This window comes from Triturus cristatus, chromosome 7 (genome assembly GCF_964204655.1).
Source record: "Triturus cristatus chromosome 7, aTriCri1.1, whole genome shotgun sequence".
In the NCBI taxonomy this organism is placed as follows: domain Eukaryota; kingdom Metazoa; phylum Chordata; class Amphibia; order Caudata; family Salamandridae; genus Triturus; species Triturus cristatus.
Window position 1 is genome coordinate 581151459 of NC_140590.1, and position 23636 is coordinate 581175094.

Below are 23636 nucleotides of genomic sequence, written 5' to 3' on the forward strand. Positions count from 1 at the left end.
TCCCTTTGTATATAGGTGAGGGTGCTGTATGTGAAACTGTTCTTGCTAGTTGATATACTGTAATTTTAATGCAGGGAAAGCTGCATTAAAAATCCATCTTCAGACAGATGACAGACACGCGGGGCTTCTAGAAATGGTTGTCTTTTACTCAGAGAATACTACAATCAAAAACTCCCGTTCTATTAGAGAGTACCTCACTGGGAGATAATTACCCAAAAGTCTTTGGAGAGGTAGCAAGCATTCCACAATTCTAATTGATATAACAATTGTAGGGATGACAATTACTGAGTCATGACAAAATTCTAATCCACTTGATTTCATGAAAAGTTATAACTCCAGCAAAACTGGAATGAAACTTGTACAGCAGTTTATAGTACTAAACCATGATGAATGAAAACCTCATTGAGCTCTATTTTTCGGTAGTGAAATAGGGAAAAAAAACGTGTGTGGAGGGATATTTCCATCCCTTCTTCTTAGGATGGCCTCGTACATCATGCTGAATACCAAACGTGTTCACAAGAATGCATTCGAATCATATACAGGTCCATACAGATCCTTACCTTAATAAATAAATGTGGCGGTGCATCCATTTGTCCATCTTGTTTTTTTGTGATATCTAAAAGAAAGAGATTTATGCTACAGTAAACAGTAAGAACAAGTAGCAAAAAATTGGCTGTAGATAGGACACTAATGGACTAATTAGGAGTCAAACAAGTTAAAACAAGCATTTGCAATGAAATAGGTCTCGCATTGGCAAGATTTTCAGCTTTTGGCGTTGTAAATGACTATGTCTTTTACCTAACTTAGTTTTGTTTTTTTTTGTTTGGAAAAGTAGCCAATATTCGCTTGTGAAATGTGAGTACATACAAATCTATTTACATCTTTATAGATATGCATACATATATGGGTACATTGCTATGCCTTTAACTCAGAACTGTAAACGTGAAGCACTTGCAGAATTCCCTGGCTGTATTATTTGCTGCAGAGTGTGTGATCCAGGTGCCCTTTATGGTATATTAAGTCAGTTGTATGCATAGTTTCAAATGTCCAGCATGAACATTTTGTACCTAGAGAGAACCGCTGGTGCATTTGCTTGCCAGACAGCTCTCTTGGTAACGTGTCCCTGCCAGCCAGAAACTTTAAGATCCGGCTTCCCGAGAAAGAGGCAAAAATCCGGCGAGCGATGTAAACCACCGATGAAGGAGGAATGGAGACACACGGCTTCCCTCTTTTTTGGGTCAATCAGGGTGACAAAAACGATCCTTGGCACTTACCGAGCATGGAAAGAATGGAAAGCATGGAGAGAAGCCCCAGTCAAGAATATGGTTATATTTAGGGCCACATCATCCGGCCCTTTGGGCATTCTTTGGGGCGTTGCAGCTGACTAATGCCCAACAAAAGTGACTGTCAATGATACCTTTCTCTCCAAAGAGGCAGCAAAATTGAGGAACTTCCTTCAATGCCAGGAGTAAACTTCTATGCCCACCTTTAATTCAGAAAGGCAGTAATGACTCTGAGCAACTTACTCATGCCCTCTTCCCCAACTGGTAGCTCAGACACCTATCCTTCCAGGAGTTAGACCCAATCCCCCAGTCAAGGCACAACTCTCTGCAACTCTCTGCACATCTCTCTCTCTTTAAGTTCATGTTCTTTCTTCGTGCCACCCACAACATTCTATCTCTCATTTCTCTTTGCTCTACTACATGTTGGGATACAGATATGCGTGACGCAATATGAGAAGCACTCCAGCATAAAAAAACATTACCCACAAAAGCTGCATGGGTAACCCACGTCCTTGCAACCATGCACAATCTACATTAAAGTGCAACCTATATAGCTCTTTTTAGGTCTCGCGCCTAGCGTTGCAGTGCTTAGCACTGCTCGCGCAGCGCGAGACTTCTTGTAGGGGCTTCAGAAAGCTGACCACACGCTCGTTATTGAAAGGGAGCAAAACCACAGGCCCGCACTAAGAGCTCCCTTGATTTGGTGAGATTATTATAAGCATGCTTTTGAGCTAGGGCTACAGTTTAAGGAAGTACTCAAAACTAAGGCATAAAAAATTAACACACAAAACTGTAAAATATTTTGGCTTTGGCTCATTTAGTGCCCAATGGGTGGTGATGTTATTACTCGGACCACCTTGGTAAACCAACCATTATTAGATCACTGATGTTCTTCACTGTATCTTTAACAGCCTACAATTAAAAGGCAATTTCTACATATTTTTTTGCTCATCAAAACAAGCACAATTGGATAAATAGTATATAAAATGCTTACCAGATCTTTTAAATCTATGCCCTATACTTCGGGACCAGCCAATGTGATGAATGAGTGGGCTATACATGTGGCACCAGAAGTCATCTGTTTTGTCTTCACTTTCTTCATAAACTAATCTTAATCGTCCACCAATTACACTGTCTACGTATGCCACTCGTGTGCGACAAAGGTGTGTTTTGTCAACGACTTCTACCCGCATGGAAGGCTTGAAAGGATACTGCATGCTTTCCGATACCTGAAAATCAGAAACACAATTATCCAGTTCCTGCAGCATTAGCACAATGTTCATATTCATTTTACATGGAGTTTTCTCAGTGTTTGGTTCACAGACGGCTGAGTAGATGTACTGCATAAGCTGATATTAAGCACAAAATACACACATTTCTTGTACCAACCCAGGACACTGGTTAAACAAACATTGGTATAGCCAATAGGTCTCGCCTTTGGGACCTTATAAGTATTTAGTTATGCAGCATAATATCCTTTGTGCAACCATATCAACTGTTGCATGACTAAACACTTATACGGTCCCAAAGGCAAGACCTATTGGCTATGCCAATGCTTGTTTTTTCTTGGGGTGTGCTTGGGGGGGGGGGATTAGGTTAAATCAAGTTTTCAATGAGAGGAAAGCAAAGGTCAGCTTAATGAAAGTTATCACATGGTGTAAGATTTCCGCTATCTATTGTAAATTTGTGTACATTTGTGCCTGGAGAGCATGACTGGTCAGTGTGAGCCAAAGTCCTGAGCAAGGGGGAGAGAGTAAAGGTGAGGATAGGCTAGTGGGAATTCGAAGCAGTCTCACTGAACTGTTGCAACAGTGAAAAGAAGTACTGTCAAAATGTTGCACAATTTTGTCACAAATTCGATTTATGTGCTCAAGAGTAAACCAACGGGTTTTTCACTTCAGAAGGTGGGTTGTGGAGGCTAAAAGTATGTGGAATCATTAGTGGGTTATGAGTGGTCAAAAGAAGAGGGATATATAATGGGGAGGGCTGATGAAAGAGTCAGGGATGAGACTGATGTGAAGGGTATTATCATAAGATTGAGAAGGGAATAGAAGACTTGGTAGGTCATTTGCTTTTAATGTAGCAAAGCTCTGGAATTACCTTCCACTGGCCATTCGGGCTACAGAGAATGAGCTACATTTTTGGAAAGCGATTAAAACCCAGCTTTTTAAATAATTCAGTACTCGTGTGCTCTTTCTGCTTTGACGGTGCCGCCTCTAATCCAGCGCTGAGATGCGCTTGGGTCACCATGAGCTTTACAGGTAGTACACACAAAAATAGAATGTAGATGTGTTGGATAGTGAGTGGTGGCACAGGAGTTTATTGAAAAGAGTGAATTATGTTACTTTATGTTAACATTTCTGAGGACTCCTGGGTGGCGTGGATGGTGGAGCAACCTCTTGCATGGAATCAGGGTTCCTAGAAGAATCTATTAGTGGCGTTTGTGTGGCTCTGGTTGCTGTGGTTGTATTTTTAAGGGAAGTAAATCAAAACTGAGTGGTGTAAAGGGCTGGAGAGGAATTTATTTTAAAATATTCTCACACGACCAGCTTAAACCAAATTCTAGTTGTGTGGAGAAAGAGGGCATGACCAGAGTGTATAGCAGGTAAAGATCACAGTATCATTTTATTCAATTCATGTTGTGAAAATGGCATTGTAGTAAAGGAGGCTAAAATGGAGTTAGAATTGACCATGTGTGCTGTGCAGCCATCTTGCTACTCAGTATTCTAATATACGCTGACGCTCATGTTTGTAAACAAGCGTGTCTACAGATGAGAAAACATCACCCAATACTGTGTCTACATTTACAACGCATTGTGAAGGACAACTACAACTTGGCAACAAATGTTCTCTTTAATTGAAGTCAAAGACAGCTTTACCAGATGATTCCAAGCCATAGAAGACACCATGTTCCAGAGCTGGGCTTTCCTTTTCATAAATCAGTGTTTTCAGGCGTGTTAGTACAATGGGGGGGTCACCTAAAATGAATCAAGACTACAACTTCCAGAATGCAGTATGTAGTTAAATGGACGTAAACAACCATAAAGCTGTCCCTGGTGATAAGGAGTAGACTGGTAGCTTAGAAAGCAAGGAAGTGGACATATCCTAAATGTGTTTAGCCAAAAAGAAAGGTTTCTTTGAACAGAAGCAGAATTAGCAACGAGACAAGCTACTGGATGGCATGATAATTTGGAAATGTATTTGAAGGAGGAATTAAATCATAGCATCTATTAAGAACACTTGGAAATCGATGTCATGCTTAAAATACTTTGCTGTTTCTACTGAGTGGTACCACCTACAAAGACAGTCTGCAATTCCTAACCAAAGTTGCAATTTACTGCCCACGACTGTACCAGGTAGTCTGATGTTATTCCCATTGTATTTTTAATTGTTTCGGCTAATAAACCGTACAAAATAAATTAGATTTCTATATAAAAGTATAGCAACTACGATGATTAAATACAAGTTCCTGAGTTAGGTTTAATAAAGAAATTACAGTTTTAAATTGTTCATTTCCAATTGGATAAGATACAATTTATGTTTAGAATATAGGTTAAGGTATATTTAGTTGCGTTAGTACATTGGAGACACAAAAGGGAAACCCACTGCCTATTTTTCAAAATTCTGCGAGACACAGACAGACAGACACACACACACACACACACACACACACCTACCTACCTACCTACCTGTGTGCTTGTTTGTCACATCACAACCAAAAGCCGTATTCCTGTAAAAGGGTGACTTTATTCCCCTTAGAAGTGCCAGGCAGGGGGCTGATACAGCCTTCTCCGCAAACACCAAACTATTGTTTTTGATTTCTAAAGCTGTAGGAGGGTTTGGGCTCCAAGTAGTCACGAAAAGTTGCAGCCTTGGCCTCCTAGCAGGAGCTTTAAAAGCCCTGCACTGCATGATAACAGCTTTCTCAAAAGTGTTTCCCCAGAATCGTCCCTGAAACACAAACACTGCAACATCCTCGCCATTTTTAACTGATAAAAATGACAGAAGGGAAAAAGGAGTGACTTGGTTTTCAAATGAAAGAGCTCCTAGCAAACATTGAAAAAGAAACCGTGATAAAGGAAGGGAGGTGAAAAAGTGGAAGGGAAAGGTTGAAGAAAATAAACAATAAATACACCCCTCACCCCCGTCGCGTTGTTCAAGCCCCAAAGTGGGAGTTTAAAAAATAAGAGTAAAAAGCCCCGGTCCATTAAAAGAAAGAGAAAATAAAACTTGAGCTTTGGCTGGGGGAGGAGGGGGGGGGGGAAGCAAGAAAACAAAGGAGAGATAAAAGTCGGCTCGTGGGGGGGGCGATTGTCCTCTGTGTGTTCCTCTCTAGTGGGCTGTAGGGAGGGGGGGCTGCTTTGCATCGCTTCATGTCAGCTCTGCCTCATTCCCTTCTTTTTTCATGCTACAGAGAGGGGGGAGATAGGGTGGTTGGAGGAGGGGTAGAGAGAGAGAAACATTACAAAGGGAAGGTTGAGACGGTGACACACAGAAGGAAGAGCAGGCAGGAACGGGGGAAGGGAGAGACGGGCAGAGGAAGGGGAAAGACAGTGGGAGAGGGGGAGAGACTGAAAACGAGAGGCTGGCAGATAGTGAGGAGAGGACATCACGGGGGGAGGGCTGCAGAGTGGGAGAGTGGGAGAGATAGGTGGAGAGAAGAGGGTTGAGGCAGAGGGAGGGACATGACAAAGATAAGTGGGAGGAGTAGGAAGACAGTGGGCGAGGGGGGAGCGACAGGAGCGTTGCATGGGGCGAGAGGCTGCGGGTGAGAGAAAAGGGTTACTTTGCAGAGAAGAAGGTAGAAAGGCGCTAGGAGAGGGGAAGAGAGGATGAGGCGGACGGGGAGGGATATGACAGCAGGAAGCGAAGAAAGGGGAGGAGAAGTGCAGCTAAACAGGCAGTGAAACAGAGGAAGGAAGGAGAAGACAGATATTAAAGACAGATTACAGAGGGAAGGGGGACCGGGCGAAAGAGGAGAGAGTGGGTGAGATAGGCAGGGGGAAGAAACAGGAAGGTTAAGAGGGGGAGGGACATTACGGAGGAGGAGGGGAGAGACAGAAGAAGAGGAAGGAGAAGAAAAAGAGTGCGTGAGGCAGGCAAGGAAGGAAGACAGGAGCAGACCGAGGGAGGGACTTGGAGAGGCGAAAGAGTGGATCAGGCGCAGGAAGGAAGCTGGAGAGAGGAATGCTGGCCCGGGAGTGGTGTGTGCGCGCGCAGTTTGCTCTTTTTCTAAGCACATACTTGTGCTTGTGGCGGACCCCTGTGCGCTCCCGCAGGGTGGATGCCGCCACAAGCACAAGTATGTGCTTCAAAAAAAGAGCAGAAAGACGGCTAAAGGTCCTCCTATGCAGAACATGTGCGCTGCGTAGGCGAGACCTAAAAAGGAAGCGGACTTAAGTGTTCTGCCAAGAGTTAATGATTTTAATAATAATAACAGGAATATTATATAAATATAGCATATCTGCTCTTGAGACCGTGTAGTTTCTTACCGGTCTGTGTAGTTTTGTAGCTTGAAGAATTTTCTGGATCCACATGCTGTGCATTATTCTGCCATCTAGTGGTTGGGTCCGGAAATCTTCACAAAAAAAAACGTTTGTCTTTCTCTCTATGTGATTTTGTTGGTGGGTGTCACCGGACCCCCATTTGGTGTACCATTGTTAGGTCTTGCTGAGTCTTTTGTAGATGAGTTTTCAAAGTGCTGCTGGCTGGCCTAGCGCTTGCGTTCACGCGAGCGTGCACGCGCGCAGCCGGCAGTTTTGCAGTGTGTACAGCCAGCCGCGATCACTTTCACTTGCGCGTGCAGCCTACTTTTACTTTTCGCGCACGCGCGTGCACCACTCGCGTTTCTTGTTCTTTCTCTGGTTGAGCATTGAGCCCACTAGCAGTGGAACCCGCCAAAGCAGCCGCTGGGTTCTGTGGAATCCCACCCCCCCGCGACGGGCACTTCCTGATATAATAGTTCTCTTTCTCAAGGATGCCAATCGCAGAGGAGCCAGTGCATTTGACTAATGTATTCATGCCATTTACACGTTAAATTCAACATCCCATGCGCAGGCACAGCCTGTCTACATGACCTTCAGTCTCCTTTAACTTCGTTAATTCCGTCGGCAATGATGTGTCATCCTCTGTGTTCTTGGAATAATTAACTTATCCAATGCTGCCGACTGGACAGACGGACGCACAACACGGACACCTCCAGACCGCCGCTCTCAGTAATAGCCTCTCTTTGCTGCCACGCGCAGTTCCAGTTTACCGGAAGCACTCACGAGTTACACCAGCACAGGGGAATTATTCCTTTATAACAGGGCCATTATCGAATGTCACACGGACTCCTCTTCCTTTAACAAGTTCACAGTCACAGTTAATCTTTTTCTGCACATATAGTAAGAGTTGGGCAATAAAAACTTTTTTATAACACTGACAGACCCCCACAAGTGAGGTTCTGACCTAGGGTAGAGGTATCAGTTGGTTGAGGGGTCGCATTTAGTGCTTTGATGTTTAACTATCATTTCAGGGATGTCCTCAATTTGAGGTGCAATGTGGTGAGTCTTGGGTGAGTTGCTCATAGTTTCATTTAGGCTGCTCGTGTGTTCTGCATGGGTTCAGGATGGTTTCTAACTGGACCGGACTGGGGCAAAAAATTAGACCAGGGTACCAAAACAAAAGTGGCCACCATTATTCAATGAGACAACTAAAAAATTATCCATGTTCGAAAACGGAGGCAGTTTTTAACTTGTAAAGACACACTGTATAAGTGTTTTGCACGTTAAAGAATGCTTTGTGTATTTGAGCTTGCTGCAGGCAAAGTTTGTGATACTGACAAGGAAATCACAACAAAAAACTTGCCTGCCCAGACATAAACCAGCATTGGCATAGCCAATAGGTCTCGCCTTTGGGACCTTATAAGTATTTAGTTATCCAGCACAATATCCTTACTGCAACAACATTAACTATTGCATGGCTAAACACTTATAAAAGTCCCAAAGGCGAGACCTGTTGGCTATGCCAATGCTTGTGATGTTGTTGTGCTTCCTCCGGAAGTTCCCACCTTTGGTAGCCATCTTCAGATCCATTATTAGGTCATGCCTAGGCAGCACTTGCGCTGTCTCTTCGAGACATACTATATTCAGCTATAGACTCAGCTCAGCCCATTTTCAGCCCATCTTTTCAATTGGCTCCTGGTACTTTCAATTCTAAATGGTTGCTTTTGATTTGTGAATAGGCTTAGTAGTCCCTCCTTAGTACCGCCTTTTGGAACTTCCCATGAGGACTGGCCTTCTTACTATGTTGTTACTTGATATGTCTTATTTACAGTCTGTGAGCACTATTTTCTTAAATGGCTTTCTCCTATTACAGGCAGACATGCTTTCTCTGGAACCCCTTGTGTGTTTTTTAAGCAGCACTGCCAAGCTTTATCTGAACTTATGTGTTTTGCTTCAGAAAATGGCAGGCGCCCCATTAACGCTGCACATAGAATAATATGGCAAATGCTAATTACCCATTATGCATCTGTTCTTGGCATATAGAGCTGTAGGGCCATATGCGTGTGCATAGATCGCCATCTAGTGTTGGGTCCGGATGTTTGCACTTTGGTTTTTTTCGAAGAAGTCTTTCCAGTTACGAGGTTGGGGACTCCTCCTTTCGGTGACAGTGCGCATGGGCATTGACTCCATCCTTAGATTGTTTTGCTGTAAAGGGTGATGATGGAGTTAGTAAGAGTAGTAAAGATAGATGCCCATGTTTATAGTACCTAATTCAGATAATACTGCAACAGGTAAAGGTACCCGGGGAAGTGGGTGGGCGCATATGACTCTACATCTCTATATGCCCAGAACGGATGCATACTGGGCAAGTAGCATTTCCCGTTCGAGGCATACGAGCTGTAGATCATATGCTTGTGCATAGACTACACAGCAGTTATCTCCCAAAGCGATGGCTAACCTATAGCTGTTGTTGTAAAACTGCCTGGCCCACACTAGCTTGTTATCTTGCTAACACATCTACACAATAGTGTTTTGTGAATGTGTGTGGTGTAGACCATGTTGCAGCTCTGCAGATGTCATCTATGGGTATATTTCCTAAAAATGCCATAGAAGCACCCAGTTTGCGTGTAGAATGCGCTCTAGGGGGAATTGTTAATGTGCGTTTAGCTTTGATGTAGCATATTTGAATGAACTTTTATCCACCGTGCAATACTTGATTTTGATATTGGATTGCCTTTATGTAGTGGAGCACAAGCAACAAAAAGTTGCTTGGTTTTCCGGAAAGGTTTTGTCCTTTCTATATAGTAAAGTAATGCTCTTTTGACATCTAAGGTGTGAACAGCACATTCTGCCACTGAATCTGGTTGAGAAAAGAACACAGGCAACTCAAAGGATTGGTTGATATGAAAGGCAGAAAGGACTTTAGGTAAATATTTGGGGTTAGTACTTAGAACCTCTCTGTTTTGGTGTATCTATAAAAATGGCTCTTCTATGGTTAGTGCATGAAGCTTACCCACTCTCCTCAGAGATGTGACGGCTATGAGGAAGGCTACCTTCCATGTGAGAAATTGTAGTTCACATTTGTGCAATGGCCCAAAAAGCAGACCCAGGAATCTTGTAAGCACAATGTTGCGATTCCACACTGGAGCAGGTAGAAGTCAGGGTGGAATGACTCTTAAGTCCTTCCATTAATGCTTTAATAGCAGGCACTCTAAAACGTGACAAATGTTGTCTGTTTTGAAGATATGCAGCAAGATGTAAGCGTATAGATGTGTACGCTAAATTGGAACGCTGTAGATGTAGTAGGTAGCAAATGTTGTTTTGAATTGAAGCATCTAGCGGATTGATTTTATTGTTGTTACAGTAAATGACAAACCTCTTCCTTTTTGCTGCATAACATGCTCTTGTGGTAGGACGTCTAGCTTCTTTGATAATATTCATGCAGTGTGGCGGAAGATTAAGATAACCAAACTATAGGATTTAAAGTACCAGATCGCAAGGTTGAGATGACTGGGATCTGGATGCCTTATCTCTCCACGAGTGAGAAGATTGGGAGTAAGGAGTTGTTTTTGGTGAGGAACTACTGATAACTCCAACAGGTTTGTGAACCAGGGTTGATGGGCCCATGTGGGAGCAACTAGGATTAGTGTCAGGGACTGCTGTCTGAGCTTCCGAGCCACTTATGGAATGAGTGTGAGAGGCGGAAATGCATAAGCAAATATCCTTGACCAATCCATCCATAGAAGATTGCCTTTGGACAATGGGTGTGGATGACTGGATGCAAAGTTTGGGCATTTCGCGTTTAGGTGGGGGGCAAACAGGTTTACCTCTGGGAGGCCACACATTTGGAAGAATGGCAGGAGAACTTGAGGGTGGAGCTCCCATTCGTGGATCTGCTGTCGTTGACGACTGAGCAGACCTGCAATCTGGTTGTTTACTTCTGGGAAGTGTTCTGCAAGGAAATATATTTTTTTAGGTATGGCTCATCTCCAGATGCTCTGGGCTAGCTGAGAGAGCTGGAGAGAGTGTGCCCCCACTGTTTCTGTATGTAGTACATTGCTGTCATGTTGTCTGTGCGAATCAGGACAACTTTGTCTACTAGATGAGGGTGAAAGGCTTTCAATGCTAGAAAAATTACTAGAAGTTCTAGATGGTTTATGTGGAGTTGTTTCTGTTGCTGAGTCCACATGCCCCGAATGGTATGCTTTTGAAGATGAGCTCCCCAACCAGTGAGCGATGAGTCTGCCGTTAGCACTATTTGTGGAACCGGGTCAACAAATGGCCCCCCCTTGGAAAGGTTTTGTATGTTCCACCACTACAGAGAGCGATGGGTGCGGCCATACAACAACACTCGATCGGATAACTGACCTTGAGCCTGGTTCCACTGACGTGCTAAGCATTCCTGTAGGGGACGCATTTGGAGTCTTGCGTAAGGAACGATTAAAATGCAAGATGCCATAATTCCTAGCAGTTGCATGAACACTCGAGCTGGTAATGAGTGTTGAGGCTGAAACTTTGATATTAGAGTCTGCATTTTGCAGATCCTAACTGGGTTGGGACACGCTAGACCTTTCTGAGTGTCTATTGTGGCTCATAGATACACTTGAGTGTTGGATGGTTGGAGATGAGACTTGCAGAGGTTTATAGTGAACCTGAGGTCGAGAAGCAGTTGGACTGTTTTTGGAGTGTGGCGTAGGCAGCTCTGTTGCGAGCTGGCTTTTATTAGCTAGTCGTCTAGGTGGGGAAGACGTGAATGTGATGTCTTCTTAGATGAGCCGTGACTACTTCTAGACACTTTGTGAAAGCCCTGGGTGCTGTATTTACTCCGAATGGAAAGACTTTGAATTGAAAATGTTGGCCGTCGACCTTAAACCTTAGGTATTTGCGGTGAGCGGGGTGAATTGGATTATGGAAATAGGCGTCCTTTAGATCCAGAGTGGACAGAAAGTCGCCTTGCTGAAGGAGCGGGAGAACCTGTTGAAGTGTGATCATGTGAAAGTGGTCTGATTGGATGTAGAGATTAAGTTGCCTGAGGTCTAATATAGGTCTTAAAGAACCATCCTTCTTGGGAATTAAGTACAGGGAGTATACCCCGGTCCCTTGGTATTGTAATAGGACTGGTTCTATAGCTTGTTTTTCTAGGAGAGAGAGAACCTCTTGCTTTAAGAGTGAGAGATGTTCCAGTGACATTGCATGTGGTCTGGGAATAATATTAGGGGGATTGGCTGTAAGTTCCAGGCAGTAACCATACTGGATAATTTGCAGTACCCATTTGTCTGAAGTGAAGGAGTTCCAGACATGGAGAAATTGGGAGAGACGTCCCCAGACATGAGTGGAATGATCGAGGGGTACGGGATGGAAGTCACAGTTTGATGTTGGATGGGGACTAGCTTGTGAAGTTGCCTCAGTTTCTTCCCTTACCATAATCCCTCTAAAACCTCCTCTGAAATAAATACCCTCTTGGTGAGGGGGATTGAGTATTACCCTTGTAAGAGGAGGAGGTAGTCCCTGTCGATATGTTTTTAGAGCCACCCCTATAAAAGGAGCGGCGAAAGGAACCTCTATTGGTGGGTGACTGCAAAGCCCCCATGGACATTGCAACCTCTGTATCTTGTTTCATTTTTACCAGCGAGGTATCAACTGCTGGTCCAAAGAGATGTTCCCTATCAAAGGGTTGGTTGAGGATGGAGGTTTGTACCTCAGGTTTGAAACCTGAAATTCTCAACCAAGCATGCCTTCGTAAGAGTACACTGGTGTTAACTGTACGGCTGCTGTGCCTACCGCATCTAGGGCACACCTGATAGAGGTATTTGTAATGAGCTTATCCTCTCGAATAAGGTTGTTAGCTTTAGTCTTGTGTTCGTCGGGTAAGAACTGCGTGAGTTTCTCTAACTCATCATAGTGAGCCCCGTCATAACGAGCCAACGGAGCTTGAGTATTGGCAATACGCCAATGGTTAGCTGCTTGTGAAGCTACTCTGTTGCCTGAGGTGTCAATGAGCTTGGACTCCTTATCTGGAGGAGGACCTTCACCTGACGTTTGGGAGTTGGCTCTCTTGCGAGCATTAGAGACTGCAAGACAGTCTAAAGGTAATTGACATTTTAATGTATGCAGGGTCGGTGGGTGCAGGCATATATTTTTTCTCCACCCCTAGGAGTAATAATTTTTGCCCTGACAGGGTCTTTGAAAATGTCATCAGTGTGTTTTAACTTGCCTTTGAGCATGGGAAATGTATGAGTGACTGTGAGAGGAGCTAAGGTTCTCATAGAGGAAATCCTGCTGTAAAGGTTCTGAATGCAACTCCATCCCGTGATATTGAGCAGTCCTATTAAGGAGCTCAAAGTATCCAATGTTGTCATCTGGCGGGGAGGGCCTGGAGTGGTACAAATCTGGATCATTATCTTGATCTGGATCAGTGTGATAATCCTGCCAAGGATCAGTGTCCTGTGGGGGATCCCGATTGTCATCCCCATCTCCATCATCTTGTGGGTTAGGTGAAGTTGGCGGTGGTGGTGAATTTTCAGGTGAAATAAGTAAATTGGGATTAATAGGAGAACTAGGTGGTATGTAAGGAGGAATGTGGTAGTCCTCTGGTAGGTCTAATTTTCTCTTTTTTGGTAGAGTGGCCTGAATATGCCTTGTATCAGGGTGAATCAACCACTTTTTCTGCTTTGGATCTGAAATAGAGTGATCGGACCGAGGCTCTTTTGACGGAGTCTCTTTATCCTTGGTTGCCTGTTTTAGTGTCGAAGGTTTCAGCCCTGAGCCTTTTGGCGCTGGTGGTGTCGGCTTGGACTTGTGTTTCGGTGCCGAAGGTGTCGGGTTGGCATTGAGAAGGTGTCGGTTCAAGCCCGAACCGGAAGGCTTTTCTTTATGTTTCGGATCCGGGCCCGAGGACGGGGCGTCAGAAACTTTTTGTGGGTGCCGATCTTGGCCCAAAGGCAGAGGAGGGACTGGAGCCTTTGTCGTAGGTTATTGGGGGGGCAAATGGTTGTCTCTACTCACGGTACACTAACCCGGAGTAACTTGCTCCTGTTCTTCGGGTTCTTCTTCAGCTCCTTGGGCATGATGTTCGGGGTCAGAACCTTCTCCGAAGATGTCCGGTGAAGAGCCGCTTTGCTGTTGCATCTCATGACGTCGAGCCCGACAATCACAAAGAGTCTTTTTCGATCAGAATGATCCTCACAGTCTTTCTCGTTCTGTTCCGGAGATAGACAGAGGTTGCACACTTCGTGCAAGTCGGTGCGTGGAAATTTAGCACGACACCTGGGACATAACTTGAAGGGAGTCCGTTCCATCGACTGCAAGAGCGGTCGGCGAGGGTAGGCCTGACGGCCTTCCACAAGTTTTCCAATTGAAGATGTTAAAGTTGAGATGAAACGTGACGAATGGGGAACCGTAATCGATAACAATACCGTCGAGGGTATGGATTGCGCGTCGAAGGGGTCTTCGAAATGGTGCCGCACCGGAGCGCAGCAATACACATCCGAACCTGATGGCAGAAAAAAGCAATCTAAGGATGGAGTCGATGCCCTTGCGCACTAGCACCGAAAGGAGCCACCGCCAGCCTCATGACTGGAAAGACTTCTTCGAACAAAGACAAAGTGCAAACATCCGGACCCAACACTAGATAGCGATCTATGCACAAGCATATGATCTACAGCTCAAATGCCTCGAACATATATTTATTTTTTAAGGCACTGTGCTTTTAAGACGTGCCCAAGGTATCTTCAGGTTCAACAATGGCAGACCCAAGATTCTTTTGTTATGCGCGGCTCGCCAAAATCAATTAACACTTGAACAATGGTGCCCGCAGCTTGCAGCCCTTCATCCCTGTTCCGCCCCCCTGGGCTTTAGGTTTGAGCACGGCTCCCGGTTTCATTTTAACACGTGTGCCCGCTTTCATTAATAAAATGGCCGCCCGCTTTAACTAACACCACGGCTGCCCGCTTTAACTAACAACACGGGTGCCCGCTTTTATCAACAACACGGGCACTTGCTTTTATCAACAACACAAGCGCTTTCTTTTATCAACAACACGGGCGCTTGCTTTCATCAACAACACGGGCGCTTGCTTTTATCAACAACACGGGCGTTTGCTTTTATCAACAACACGGGCGCTTGCTTTTATCAACAACAGCGGCTCTTGCTTTTATCACCAACAGCGGCTCTTGCTTTTATCAGCAACACGGGCGCCACACCTGAGGAGGCAAGACTTTTTGCCTTTCACTGCCCTGCACCAAGGTCCAGGCAGCTGTATATAACTCTGGTCTCTTGAATCCCACCAGCATTAAAAACATGCATAATGAATTTTAGAATTCTTCGGTCTGGCATTTTTTTTTTAGGTGTTTGAGTATCAATTTTATTTAAACAAGCATTGGCATAGCCAAAAGGTGTCGCCTTTGTGACCTTTTAAGTGTTTATCCATGCAGTGCATTTTCTTGCCAGCTTTCCCCATGCTGGCTTTCAAATCCAACACTGAACTGCTAAAAAGGCAATTTACGGAACCTATGTACAAGAGCAGGAGGCGAATAATTGGAATAGTGAATGAATAAACCTGTATTACTTAACTTTGCAAACTGCATTACCCACAGAGGCATAGAGTGAAATGAATTATTTATGTATTGGGTAACTCTGCACACCGACTCACCTACAGGCATGCACTCTATGGAAGAGTGAAATGATGAATGAATGGATGAATTAATTAACTTCTATTGTGTAACTACAAACAATCTCGTGGAGGTGGACATTCTTTGAAAGAGTAATGAGTAAATAAGCCTGTATTGTGTAACTTTGCCCACTGAATTAATCATGTAGAGGCATGCATTTTCTTAAAGAATGGGTGCACAGACTGCTGTAAAAAGATACATATTGAGTATTTTCTCCGGAGAAGAATCTTTGGTAGACTGCACGCAATGAGCACAACGGGATGTTGTGCATTCTTTGATGTGCAGGCAGAGTCCATTTTGAACAATCTGCACTTTAGAAATAAGACAGCCTGGCAAGACTGCAGGGTAACATTTTTGATTTGTAGACCACCCTTCTCTTTTGGTTCAAAACCGTATAAAAGGCTCCATTTTCTAAGCTGTAATGCCCACAGTTACGGAGCCAAGAGGAGCTTGCAGGCAGCTTTGTAAAAATTGTTTATTAGATTTGCTGCATCATGTGCAGTCTGCTGTCCATCTGGTGCAGTGCATCCAGGCCCTGCTCTGGAGTGCTGGGGGCTGATACAGATGGATGCTGCCTCTGGTGAATTCCCTGGGTGGGATGGACATTGTTGGAACCACCAAGGCACGAGATCAGAATGGCAGCTGTACAGCAGCATCGCAGGGTTCAGAGCTCAGTTCAGAAAGCATCCAGTGTGCAAAGGGAAAGAGAGTGTGATGTTTGTTTTCCTGGGGCCTGACCACTAGTTGTGCGGAGCAGTGCTTAGCATTACACAATTACATGCATTACAGAGTGAAGCAGCTTTAACACCAGATATTAACACATTCTGTTTAGGTAGAATAACAGTTCCATCAATGAGGATAGGAACCTTAGATTGAAGGCCGGTCAGGAAGGGTCTGAACAAAAAAGGTGGGGGGTTGGGTTGAATACGATTTCTGCCTGTCCTTGGGCCCCACTCTACTGTCTCTGTTGCGTATTCTTCATCTTCGGCTTCCAGCCCATAATAGGTCATCCATGGGGACCAAATCTTTTTAAACTTTCAAGGGCAGCCTCTTGCTTTATAGGTCACTCTTTCTGCCACCATATACATATCCATGCTGGTTGTCCACTCTGTAAGAGAGGTGAGAGTTGGAACTCCCCAGTACCAGGCTATGTCCCTTTTAGCCACTACTAATCCCAGGTTGCATAACAGGAGTTTGCTACGTGGCATGTCTATTTCAGTGGGGATGCCCAACAACATATCAGGGGTCTAATTCGAGTTGTTCATTGAGTATTGCGTTCAATTCTCCCAGTATCTGTGACCAGTATTCTCTTATGTGGCTATATTCCCCGAGTGTATGTATGTATGTATGTATGTATGTATGTATGTGCCCTCGGGGGCTTTACATCGCATGCAATTTGGTGTCTCTGCTTTTCCAATAGTGTGCAGCCGTGCTCTATCGTAGTAGACCCTATGGAGGATCTTAAACTGTATTAGCCGTAGTCTCTGTTTTATAGCCACCTCTCGGGTGCATTTAGGCTGCCTACCAGTCTATATCTGCCAGTGGCCCTGTGGTGGCCTCCCATTTAGCTCAAAGAGACTCTAAATTATCTAGAATATTATTTTGTTTGTATGTCCAGTATATGGCTCTATTAGAGATCTCTTCTTGTAAGAGCCTGCTTTCAAGAGGGGCAAATTCTGGAATACTTGCCGCTGCAATTCCCTCTGCCTTCCAGGCATGTTTCAGCCTGAGGTATCCATAGCGCCGATTGGTCTGAAGTTGGTACGTGGCCTGTAACGTATCAAAGGAGGCAAGGGTGCCTTCCCTCTAGGAGATCTCCCAATTTGGAGATTCCAATTGTGTCCCATTGTCTGAATCCCTGAAGTTTACTAACTTCCCATAGCCTTGTCCCTTCCCACTGGGGAGTCTCCCTCGAAATTTTAGCATCCTACTTCATTTACCTTTCTGCTCCTTTCCAGGCTTCTATTACTCTCTGGGTGGCAGGCAGCAGTTGGCCAACGCCCTTGCCTCCACATAGGTAGTGTAGGTAGGTATGGTCCCCATTCATTAAGGGCTATTAGGTGGGTCGCCCTTTAGTATGCCCGTAAGTCTGGTAGACCAAGGCCCCTATTGTAATGAGTGCGTTTTAAAGCTTGCAATGCCACTCTTGGGTGTGCTCCGTCCCATAGGACCGTATGCAATTCACTATTTAGTGTTGTAAAAATGGTCTCTGGTATCTTACTATACGTATCTTGTAACCTGTATAGCAACTTTGGTAGTGAGATCATTTTATACATGGCTGCCCTGCCCATTATTCTCAGTGGAAGTCGTCTCCATCTACCTACATCTTCCTGGAATTCCTTTAGGACCCTAGTGATATTTTGAGCTAGGTTTGTTGCCTCATCGGTGGTAATGTAAAGGCCTAGGTACCGGAATCCTCCCTGGACCACCCGCATTCACCCCGGGATATCTTGATTCTCAATGTCCCCCCACTGAATATAAACTAGACTTTTCCCAGTTGATGCAGTATCCGGCATGACGGCCATATTCTCTTACAACAGTTAAGAACGTTGGGAGCGTCTTGGCTGGATTAGTGACATATAGGAGGATATCATCTGCGTAGAGCTCCCAGGACGTTTTTGTCATCTTGAAGCCACTTATGTCCGAATGTGACCTAATCACACAGGCCAACGGTTCTGGCACCAGTGCGAACAGCAATGGGGACAGAGGGCATCCCTGTCTGGTACCACTCCCTTTTTGTGTGTTAACCACTCCCCACGTGCCAGGTTGCCGAAGTTACCCCATTGACTTGAACCCTGGCCTCTGGACTTGTATATAGAAAAGTTATTCAGGTCATTAAGACCGGGCAGAATCCTAACTTCAACAGTGTCTGTCTCATGAATGGCCAGTGAACTGTATCGAATACCTTCTTGGCATCTAAGGAGAGAAGCACACGAGAAGCAACTCTGTGCTTCACGGTATCCATCCAGTTGGCCAGCCTGCGAAGGTTGAAGCGTTTAGCTCTTTTGGGCATAAAGCTAGTTTGGTTCCAATTTATAAGCGATGCGATGACCGTCAAAAGGTGTGTGGCAAGAATGGTGGCCAGGATCTTTGTGTCTATATTAAGCAATGAGAATGGTCTATAGGACCCACAATGCATTGGGGGTTTCCCTGCTTTGTGGAGCACTACCTCCGTGGCTGCACGCAAGTCTGGTGGGAGAGTTCCCTCTTCTTGTGCTGCTAGGAACATATTTAAGAGATGGGGACCCAGGAGGCTAGCATTCGGTTTGAAGAATTCTGCGGAGAGACCTTTGGGTCCAGGGGATTTCCCTGATTTCTGCTTTCCGATAACATCAATCAATTCTTCAATGGTCAGTCCCCTCTCTAACACGTCCCTGTCTCCTTGGGAAAGTGTGGGCATGTCTACTGCTTCTAAATACTTGTGGCATTGGGTGTCTTCTGACAATTGCCTAGCCCTGTATAGAGCTGTATAGTATCGGGCAAAGGCATTTGCTATGTCCTGGGCTTTTCTATGTATTGTGTCCTGGTCCTGTATAGCGGCTACCCACCTGTTCCCTCTCTCTTTTGGCTTAACCAGGCCTAGAGCTTTCCAGCTCTGTCCCCGCTTCATATAGTTTATGTTGGGTGGCTTGGATTTGGGCTTTGGCTTCTTGGTTTACCAGGGCCTTGCATTCCCCCCTGTGCTATCTCCACCAAGCGCAGTGTGAGCTGATCAGTCTCTGGGCTAAGGTCTCTCTCAAGCTTGACCAACCTACTCTCCAGGGTTTCCACCTCTTGGGTCTCTTCTCTTTTTTTATTTGCTACTATATTTTGTGCCCTGTCCTGTATTACTATCTTGGCAGCCTCCCAGAGGATGGATGCTGATGTCACTGATCCCTCATTCTTCTTAAACTACAGCACTGTGGCAGTCCTAATTTCGGTCGCAATCTCCCTATCTTTTAGGGGTCATGTGCGGAGTCTCCATCCCGGTCGTTTTGTGCCCGCTCTACCTCCTACTGTTAGCCAGAGCGGGAGTGGTCAGATATACCTCTGGCCAAATATTCCACTCTATTTACTGCCTCTATTTCTCCTGCCGGGGCGAATAGGTAGTCTAATCTTGAGAACACTCGGTGGGCTCCTGAGAAATAGGAGTATGTTGGGTCATTTGGATGATGCCTACTCCACAGGTCGGTTAGACCAAGCAATTCTTGGAGCTGGTCTAAGTGGGTTAAGCTGCGTAACTACGGATTGGCACGCGTGAGATTTACAAGTGGATCCACAACGTCATTGAAGTCCCCCCCTATAATATGTGTGGAGGATCTCGATTCCAGGAGTATCTAGAGTCTAGAGTATATCTTTGCAACCTCGGGGTTGCATATATGTTCATCAACATAAAGTCTCTGCGACCCCATGTTCCTTGTACTGTCGCAAATGTACCATTAGGATCTACCCAAGTTTTGCTGACTTGAAAGGAAGGTGTCTTCCTGATTAATACAGCTACCCCTCTTGATCCTGTAGAGAAACCAGCATGTGCAAGCGTGATATAGGGGCGCTGTCGGGGAATGCCTGGGAAGTGGGACCCATAGGTTTGTCTCGATACTGACACTTTGACACTCCTCCATGTGCAGGACTGGGGTGGCCCCTTTAACCCCACTTGGAACCAGCGGGAGGAGACAGGAGTGACGTCGATCCCTGCCCTCCTATCAGGGACTCCCGCAGAGCAGAAAGGGGAGGAACGTGTATGCGGAAGCGTGCAATCCGGAGAAGAGAGGAGTGGAGCCGACGGAGAGAGAAGACCAGAGGAGCAGCAGCGGAATCCCCGGAAAACTGAAGGCCCTGGAGCCCAACTGGAGAAGCCGGGAAGCGGACTAACGTCAGGAGGCCAACGATCCCACGCGTGGCCCCGTCACTCTCCAGGAGGAGTGTGGCTGGACCAGGTATGTCGCCGTCTACGGGGGTTTTATAAACAACGGGGAGGGAACGGGTAGAGCTTTGAGGGTGGGCACCGCTTTCTGTTCTCTGTACACGTGGTGGCGGTCCTCGGTGAACCCTCACACTCCCCTTCCGTTATAAACAGTGGCCAAGAGTGCCTCCCACTGATCAGTGGTTTCTTCTTTTTTTTCTCTTTTATTGCCTTGGGACGGTCCCGGTCGGAGCAAAGAAAACTGAACCCTCGTCGAGCACCAGCAAGCCCTCCCGGAAACGCCCAAGAACAAAGAGACTTTCCCCTACAGGAGGAGCCTGTAGTTATTGCTTAATTTTGACAATAAATTCCCGTTAAGACTTAACCATCCTGACCTACTCCTTGTTTTTGTAGACAGTACCCTTCATAGTTAAACTAACCCCAGGGGCACGTGACAGGCACCTTCCCAAGAAAGCACAATGTGTGCCCATTAAGTGAGTCTCCTGTAGGAAGACTATATCCGATTTGAGGCGTTTAAGGTATTTGGTGGCCACTCCCCTCATGATTTTGTTCCCCAATCCGTTGACGTTCCACGTCATTACCGTGTATTTCCCTCCGCTCATTGCTAAAGTGTTTTTTCACTTCGATTCCTCTGGTGTGATTTGTTACAGTTAAGGCTGCTCCTGCCCCCGCTTTCGGTATCCTTTTGGTCTATTCTAGAAATCACCTTCAACTGAACATAACTTTTCCCTAGGCAACTCTCAACCCGTAACATGAGTCCCCCCACCCTACTCTCTTCCCTTGCCCCCGCATCGTCAACATGACAACTGTAGCACAGGTGACTTTAAGAGGTCTGTTGCCCACCCCCCTTCAAAAGAATGAACTGTAAACCACTTATTTTATCACCACTGTTAGCTCCACCGCCTCTTAAGCAGAGTCTTATATGATCTAGTGGGCCTTTAGTGGTGGCTGTCTCTTGATGGCTGTCTTGTCCCTGCATCTCAGGCTTCGTCCCCACCTTTGTCTTGTTGCTGCTGCTGGGTCATTGGGGCTGTAAGGTCTGGGCCAGAGTCTTCTTTTTGGTGAAAAGTCTTTGAGGAGCGGATGGTCACTGTCCACATCTACGGCGTATTCTCTTTCCAACGGTTCAGAGGCTGCTTGCTCCCGTTTTGAGCACAGTGTTCGCTTGGTGTTTCTTTTTGAGATATCTTCTTCGGAGTCTGAATTTTGCACCTTTTCATTTGCGGTCTGTTTGGCTCAGTATGGCGTTCCGATGTGGGTCTGCCGCAAAGCCGTCCGGCGTCGCATCCTTTTTCCTCTGGATCTGATGGAGCTCGAACTCCCCGGTTTGTCTGTTTGAGGCGTCTCACTCTGTCCCGGAAGGCGTCTCAAGGGTGGGTGGGCAATCCTCAATCCAGGCACACACCTCTTCGGGGCTTTGGAAGAATTGTGTGGAGCCCTGGAAGATTACCTTAAGCTTTGCCGGAAAGAGGAGCATGTATTGGATCGCCAATGTTCTCAGTTTTGCCTTGACCGCGTCAAAATTTTGCCGCTGTTTTTGTACTTCCCAGGAGTAGTCAGGGAAGACCATTATTCGAGTATTAGCATGCTTGATTTCTCCTCGTTGTCTCCGCTCCCGAAGTATTAGATCGCGATCTTGGGGCACCAGGCGGCGGCCGGAAGCCCAGCATTCTGTGAGCTTGCTCCATTATAAAGCAGGGCAAGAACTGCACTCTTGGAAAGGTATCCTTAAGCCATGCAAGCAAGACCCGTCCTGGGTCTGGTCCCTCTGTCCCCTCCGGAAATCCAACGAAGCAAAGGTTATTCTGGCAGGCCCTGTTTTCTGCGTCATCCGACTTCCATGTCACCTCGTTCATTGCAGCTGACAACCATGCGAATTCTTTCCTCATAGTATGTGATGCATCCTCCACTTCCGCAATGCGATTTTCTGCTAGGGTCACCCTCTCCGAAAACTTGCGCAGGTCCTGGCGCAACAGGGAGCCCTACGAGCACACCTCTGCCATCTTTCACTCCAGAGCCTCTCTGGAGGACTGGATTGCTTGTAGTATGGCTGTGTTGTCCGGTCCTGGTGTGCCGTCTCCCTCTGCTCCCGCGGTGGTAGGTATTGCTTTCGCGTAGCGATCCATCTTCCCTTGCTTTGTCGGTTTATGATCCTTGTCTTTCGCCATTGCTTTGATCGGTGGCCCGGTCCTGGTCTGGACTCTGTGTCTTGCAGTGCGTTATTGTCCTGAGGATTCTATGCTGACTTCGCCTTTGGGCGAGGTCACTGTTCTCCCTTTGCAGCGTTCCGCTGCCTTATGGACTCTGGTTTGTGTTTTTCTCTTGCTGTTCGGGGGGGTGGGGGGGTTGTTGTTTTATGATGCCGTGGCCCGTTTCCAGCCTCCTCTATATGTTGCGAAATCTGGGTCTGAGAGGGAAGAACCCACAAGGGGCTTTGGTAAAGTCACCAGTCTTCGAGGGCTTAATTTATGGTCACATGGCCTTCTTCCTTGAAGGTCCCCCCTATGTTGTCGTCCTTTTTAGGGTTCGCCTCTAGAGATGCAGTGCGCAGCACTGCTCGCGCAGGTGAGAGCCCTTTTTTGGAGGGTTCCAAAACAGACCCTGGAATCGCACACGCTCGTGCTTTTTCTTAGGTGTTACGGGATTGGCTTGTGAATGCTTGTTTTTTAAAAACACAGCACGCAATAGGCCAAAGGCGATCACGTTGCTCCGCCCATGGCCTATTGGTGTCTGTTACCCGCACGCCGACATCTGTTTTCAATTATGGTGCCCCGACACAGTCGTGATAATTGAAAACAGATCGCTCGCTGTGGCGTGTGCACACGCACCACTCGTTTCCTAATGTTACTGCAGTCTTGTCTGCCTCTTGTTTGAAGATATATCTGGCGATACTGTGCTAAGCTTGTGTTTCTAATTCCATGCAAGTTATTCCATTCCTACCGCTTTTAAGTCTGCTGAACTCACGGTGTTCATAATACTACACGGCGCAGACAGTTCCAGGAATCACAGAGCTGAACAAATCGGTGTTCTGAGCGGAGGAAAAAGAAACGCTGCAGATAGCAGCATCCCAAAAGAGCGAGATGCTGCACAGAAAGGTGAAGCAATCAACATGCTTTGTATGTTCAGATCCAGTGTGTATCTTTTCAGGATGCTGAGCTGTGGCATCAAAAAAACGCATTATACACTCCGAGCATGGACAGCAAAATAAGAGTCATATCGATAAAGGAGTTACACTTGTAAAGGGCTGGAATGAGGGGGGGGGGAGCGGGTGCAAATTCCGCAGCTGCTGCGTGTA

General features: G+C 46.0%; 1 protein-coding gene across 2 annotated transcripts in view; it reads right to left on the reverse strand.

The window, feature by feature from the left end:
• Positions 1-23636, reverse strand: part of MBTD1 (mbt domain containing 1) — a 696883-nt gene that overhangs the window by 428232 nt on the left and 245015 nt on the right. For both annotated transcript variants that reach the window (XM_085617153.1, XM_085617152.1), the window contains exons 9-10: positions 2278-2512; positions 561-616 (exon numbers count right to left, since the gene is read on the reverse strand). In XM_085617153.1, the coding sequence (XP_085473279.1) occupies positions 561-616; positions 2278-2512 (291 nt within the window). The remainder of the gene's footprint in view (positions 1-560; positions 617-2277; positions 2513-23636) is intronic.